Below are 6,170 nucleotides of genomic sequence, written 5' to 3' on the forward strand. Positions count from 1 at the left end.
GCTGCCTGCCAACAGCCGGAACTCACTTGCCCGTCATGAGGATGCTACCTTGGCAGTTGACCTTCTAGCCTCAGTCAAGTCTTCAAATGAATGTGATATTGACTGACATCTTGGTGGCAGACCTTGAGTTAGAATCAGTTGGCTAAGTTGCACCCTAAGAAACTGAGATGAGCTGAGGGTGTGCAAGATCTTGGGTTTCATCTCTAGCACCAAAATAAACAAAAACCCAAAACCAAGTGAGATGATCAAGTTCACTGTTTTAAGTTGTTAAGATTTGGGGAATTATTTTGTAGCAATAAATAACTAAAACAAGTACAACTGTACAGATTTATTAATCACATTAGAAAACATCTTTCTAGACAAATCTAAAGAAGAGTGATTTAAACACACACACACACACACAGAGCACTACTCCCTAATCAGTGAGTTTGAGGAACATGGTCATAGGATTGAAACAAGATTGCAAAACATTCCAGTGCAACAAGCAAACATAAAAATGCAGACTATAAATGGCTTTCTGCAGTTTTACAAGCGGAGTACCTCTGTGTAACTGGCATCCAAACCAAGAAGCTGGATGTTCCCTTGCCCCTGAGGCCCCCTTGTGGTCCCTGCGAGCCACTGCCACCATGAGGGTAAGCACTATCCTGACCAGACCAGTATAGGATCATTTGCTTGAGTAACAATATTGTAAGAGTTAAATTAACAGTCCAATTGTCACCTAAATCACTGGCCAAGAGCCCAGTGCAAACAAGTGACACAAGGGTTTTCAGGACACAGACAAACAAGGGCACACACAGAGCTGTCACATTTTATGCAAGCAATATTTCCCTGAATATCTCCATAATCTAGAACCCTCACAATTCAAGTCTGGTTTTCTCTTTGAAATATCTGTAAAGTAGCATTTGCGTGACTTCAATATGTGGAGTCTAAAACAAGACTTGTTAACATCTTTAATATTGTCTGAGTTCCAAGTTCATTTGAATTCAGACGACCCTCAGGGGCTGTGAGGGATCATATTTTAGCACCTCCAGGGTCCTGGTTTGTGGTTGGGATGGGACCTCAATGCTCACTGTGGCTCTGGGGGCATCCCACATGTTAGTTCTCCTTTTGCTTCTTCCTCACAGCATGACCCTGGCAAGCTCTTGCTTTTCCAGGGCTTCAGCTTTCTCACCTGAAAAATGGGTTGTGCCCTGGCGCTAATAAGAGAAATGAATGAATGAAAAGACAGGAGTCAGTAGACGTTTGTTGGCATCACTGCCAACTGAGGCTTCCCACCAGCTCCCATACCATCCCGTGCTGCTTGGAGGTCTTCAGACTCCCCAGGAGAGTAAGGTCAGGTCTGGGGAGTCTGGGGGCTCAGCCTATAGGAAGCTGTGGCCGGCCATCTGGATGCCAGGGTCACAGGCCCAGGTTGGGTAAGAGCAGGAACCTGTCCATCTCTCTGATCCTAGTCAGGAATATTTGGAGACACCAACAATTCTGGGAAATTAAGAGGCAGGAAGTGGAAGGGGGAGGGGAAGAGGGAAACAGCAAACTGCCCCCCGCCAGGGCCTGGTCCCCCTCTCAGATTATGTAGTGAAGAGTTAGGTGACTGAGGTGTATGTATGGGTACAGACCAGGAGATCCCCCCTCCCTGAGAAGAAGGGCAGGGGTAACCCCATCCCCCACTCACGCCCGACCCATCCCCCAAGTTCCAAATCCATTTCCACCTCTGTTTACTGTCCAAAGTCCCAGGTGCTGGCGATGCCAGGTTTGGTGTGCTCAGACACCCAGACTCACAGGCCCCAGGGCCCTCATATGGACCGTGCCCCTCCCTTCCATTGTCCAGGGCTGTCTGCCTGTCCCACTTCTCCAGGCTTCCAGCCCCTCCTTAGCCTGGGATCTGCACAGCATTGAGGGACCTGGGAGTCAGATTTTGAGAATTCAACAAGTAAAACGGGGACAAAGGTATGGGGAACTGAGGGAGGGGGGGAGGGGGCTGTGTGTGTGTGGGGGGGATGGCAGAGGATGGATTTTGGATGTCCGGCCTTGGGATGGAGGAAAAAAGAAAGGGGTCACCAGTTGGATGTAAAATCGGATCAGACCCTAGCCCCCAGTTTCACTCAGCCCCAGCCTTAACTCACCCGGGTCCTACATCAGCCCTATCATGACGAAGGAATATCAAGATCTCCAGCACCTGGACAATGAGGAGAAGGACCATCACCAGCTCCGGAGAGGTGAGGGCTGCTTCATTTGGTGGCTTTTGCCCTTTCAGTGTCAGCTCCTGAGCGTCTCTAGGGATTGAACCCAGGGCCTCATGTAAGTTAGGCAAGTGCTCTACCGTGGGCTGCACTCCCAGCCCTGGCTTTTGCTTGTTTCTATGATCTCTGGCTCTGCCTCATCCACACAGAAAATGGTGGCTGAGTGGCTCCTTTCAGGGGAGGTGCAGGGTTTGGAGTTGGAGTGCCCTTTGTTGGTGACAGGGCCCTGCTTCCTTGCATGCCACTTGCTTCTCAGGACCCCAGGGAGGGAGTGAACTCAACTGGAGGCTGAGAGATGGCTGTATTGTCAGTTTCTTCTGAAATTAGGCCCCTCTGCCTTGGCTGTGTTTGTGTGTGTGCGTGCATGTTGTATGTGATGTATGTGTTGTGAGTCTGTGGTGTGTGTGAGTGCTTTTTTTGTATGTGATGTGTGTGTGTGTGTGTGTGTGTGTGTGTGTGTGTGTGTCTATGGTGCTGGTCTGAGCATGGTTAAAGGTAATAGGTTAAGAAGGTCTGTGAGAGGCTGAGGATCTATTCTCTGAGGAGAATGAAAACTCCCTGCATCCAAAACAAACTCCCCTCCTTGTTTTCAGAGCAGAGATTTGTTTAGGTGATGTTCTTGGGGGATGCAGAGGGCAGTTTTCTTTGGCTGGGGCAAGAGGCCCGGGAGCAAAGGAAGGTGAGGCCTACAACACTCCAGATCACAGACTCAGGGCCAAACATCATTCTCTTCTTCCTGGGTGGAGGGACCTCGCGTTCTCTCCTTGCACTCAGCCAAAGAGAGGCGGGATTCATGTAGAGAGGAAGAAATCCTTTTCCACAACTTTCAAGGGCAAGCGGCTAGTTACTCCATAGAAGGCGGCTCTGAAGAGGTTCATAAGCTGCAATGACAAGTCATGCCAGTAGGTGTCAGCAAATACTCGGCGTCTGGGTAGTGCTAGATACCAGCGAAGACTAGGGGTCTGGGTAGTGCTGAGGAAGGAATATCCTTATTCCTAACTTTGCGCCCCTTGCAACTCTCTTCGCTTCCTCTTGTCTGTGCCCCACTGCCGAGATTTCCTAATCTATATACACAGGGCTCCTCCTCTTCTGCTAGAGGAGGCTTAACCTGCTCCCCTGCTAGGACCCTGGAGCTGTGCTGGGCTTGCCTGCGTCCCTGAGCTCTGACTGTCTTGCAGGGCCACCTCCACCCCAGTCGCTCTGCCAGCGTCTCTGCTCCGGACCCCGCCTCCTCCTGCTCTCCTTGGGCCTCAGCATCCTGCTGCTAGTGGTTATCTGTGTGATCGGATCTCAAAGTGGGTGTCCAGGGATGGCAGGGAAGGGATCAGTACCGGGGTTGGGGGATGTAAATTGGGGACGGTGTGAGGGGAGCGACGGGTGCAATGTGGCCCACACAGCCTCCTCATTTTGTCCTGCGCACACCCTCTCCCGCGCAGACTCCCAGATGCAGAGGGAGCTGCAGACCCTGAGAGAGACCTTCCATAACTTCACAGGCAGCACCGAGGCCGAGGTCAAGGCCCTGAGCACCCAAGGTGACGGGGGCTGGGGCTGGGTACGGGTGGGGGCCTGTGGGGTGGTAGGAATGTCGGGACACTGTGCTGTTCTCTCCCCTAGGAGGTAGTGTGGCAAGAAAGATGAAATTGCTGGAGTCCCGGCTGGAGAAACAGCAGCAGGACCTGAGTGAAGGTCAGCAAGAGAGTTTAAGTGTCAGTGTGTGTGTGTGTGTGTGTGTGTGTGTGTGTGTGTGTGTTATGGACAGGGTCTCTCAGGCCAAATCAGGGGCATCTGTGACTGGTCATCTCAGCAAAGTGACAGGCACTGCCCCCTATTCCATACTGATCTCATCACCCTCTTCCTCCTGTTCCCCCTCTGGCCTCTGTGTCCCCAGATCACTCCAACTTGCTGTTCCACGTGAAGCAGTTTGTGTCTAGTCTTCGAAGCTTGAGCTGTCAGGTGGCTGTTCTCCATGGCAATGGTGAGGGGAGTGCCCACTTCTACTTCAGTTCCCACATCCCCCAAGACAGCCTCTCAGCCCTTTCTCCTTCCCTGTCCCTTTAAGCCTCAGAAATGATCTGCTGTCCTGTTAGCTGGGTGGAGTTCCAAGGCAGCTGCTACTGGTTCTCTAAGTCGGGGAAGCCCTGGCCCGAAGCTGACAAGTACTGCCAGCTAGAGGATGCCCACCTGGTGGTGGTCACCTCCTGGGATGAGCAGGTGAGGCCCCACTAGGATCTTTTGGAAGGCTGGTTGGTCCAAGGGTGAGGTCAGCAGCCCCCTCTTCTCTCTCCAGAGGTTTGTCCAGCACCACATGGGTCCTGTGCAGACCTGGATGGGCCTAACTGACCAAGATGGACCCTGGAAATGGGTGGACGGGACTGACTATGAGACAGGTTTCAAGTGAGTGTGTGCACCTGCCTGCCTACAGCACTGTGACTCGTGTCTGGGGCTGTCCCCCTTCCTAGCCTATGGCTCTGGGGCTGGAGGGGCTCCTGGGGACTTGGCTGAGGGACCAACTTCTTGGGGTGCGTGGCTGTCTCCTATCTGCAGGAACTGGAGACCATTGCAGCCAGATGACTGGTATGGGCATGGGCTGGGAGGAGGCGAGGACTGTGCCCACTTCACCTCTGATGGTCGCTGGAATGATGACGTGTGCCAGAGACCCTACCACTGGGTCTGTGAGACAGCGCTGAACAGGACCAGCACACGGCCTCCTTCCCCCTAATTTATTTGCTCAATGCCCTGAACTGCTGAGATCTGATGCTGAGAATCCTCCTGTCTGGGGAAGTCCATGTGCTTGGGGATTTTAATCTAGGATTTTAAGGGTGAGGGAGAAGGATGGGCCTGAGAAGTGTATGATGGATGAGGTTTGGAGGGGTGGAGAGAGTGGAAGCCATGACACTTTGTACAGTGTGCAGTAATTTTTTTTAAAAAAAGTAAAAGAAAGATAAATATATTTCAGCATTCTTTGTATTGTCTGCTTACTGGGCATTAGGAACAGGGTGTGGCCTGGTTGGCAGGAAGAAGCCTTGGGCAGTCAGTAACATCTTGAGAACTAAATTTGGGGGTGGATGGCCTGGTTAGGGCCTGGCTTTGTCATTTGCAAGTGTGTGAGCTTGGGCATATTATTCTGAATCTCTGCTGGAACACAGGATCATTACTGGAGAACATCTGTTTGCAGCAACACCTCCCAGAACTGAACCACTCCTGTTTGTTGAGAGCTTCAAAACTTTGAATGAAACTCAGTTGTATCTGTTGTATTCATCACAGCAAACTGAAGCTCTTTGTACAGTTGGGACAAATACCATAAGTTCAAAATGTAGCATCAAGAACCATGGAAGAGAAGCACCAACATTATAGAAATCAACAAGCAAGGAATGAGGATAAACCAGTTAAGATTACCAGGTGCTGGTGGAATTCTTAAAGTGCGTGGTGTAATTTAAAAAGAGGGTGAATACATAAATTAAAAAACTTTATTTCAGTAAGAGACATATTGCCATTGATCCTCTCAAAATATTTCCCCTCACTTTGAACATACTTATCGCTCATTCTTGGCACTTTTGGAAGCAGTACTGGAAGTCCTCTTTTGTGTGTTTAATTGTACTATCACGGCTGTCTTGATGTCCTGAATTGATTCAAAATGGTTACCTTTTTTTTTTTTTTTTTTGGTACTGGGTATCGAACTCTGGCCCTCGTACTTTCCAGGTAGGCGCTGGAACCACTGAGCTAAATCCCTGGCCCCAAAATGGTTACCTTTTATGCCAGAAGTTGCATGGTATCAAATCCAGTAAGAAAGGTGGATGAGGACACTCCATGAAGTTTTCACAAGCCTGCCTGTCCATTGGATGGCACTTGGCAGCAGCATTCATTGTATTTTTGATCACATCTCATAAGGACAGGAAAGAGGACTTCCAGAACTGCTTCAGAAAGTGGCAA

At 50.3% G+C, this 6,170-nt stretch overlaps 1 protein-coding gene across 3 annotated transcripts; it reads left to right on the forward strand.

The window, feature by feature from the left end:
* The first annotated feature begins 1,724 nt into the window (after positions 1-1,724).
* Asgr1 (asialoglycoprotein receptor 1) lies at positions 1,725-5,021 on the forward strand. 3 transcript variants are annotated; one of them, XM_010614792.3, is made up of 9 exons: positions 1,731-1,947; positions 2,107-2,216; positions 3,419-3,535; positions 3,677-3,772; positions 3,855-3,926; positions 4,129-4,215; positions 4,300-4,451; positions 4,528-4,634; positions 4,785-5,021. In XM_010614792.3, the coding sequence occupies exons 2-9, from the start codon at positions 2,147-2,149 to the stop codon at positions 4,957-4,959; spliced, it is 876 nt and encodes a 291-aa protein (XP_010613094.1). In that variant the 5' UTR covers positions 1,731-1,947; positions 2,107-2,146; the 3' UTR covers positions 4,960-5,021. The 3 variants fall into 3 exon arrangements, with proteins under 3 accessions (XP_019061725.1, XP_010613095.1, XP_010613094.1); XM_019206180.2 differs by lacking the exon at positions 3,419-3,535 and having other exon boundaries at positions 1,725-1,947; positions 2,140-2,216; XM_010614793.3 differs by lacking the exon at positions 3,419-3,535 and having other exon boundaries at positions 1,728-1,947.
* Positions 5,022-6,170: the final 1,149 nt, after the last annotated feature.

Source organism: Fukomys damarensis, unplaced genomic scaffold (genome assembly GCF_012274545.1).
Source record: "Fukomys damarensis isolate Sample0158 unplaced genomic scaffold, DMR_v1.0_HiC HiC_scaffold_13, whole genome shotgun sequence".
NCBI classification, from domain to species: domain Eukaryota; kingdom Metazoa; phylum Chordata; class Mammalia; order Rodentia; family Bathyergidae; genus Fukomys; species Fukomys damarensis.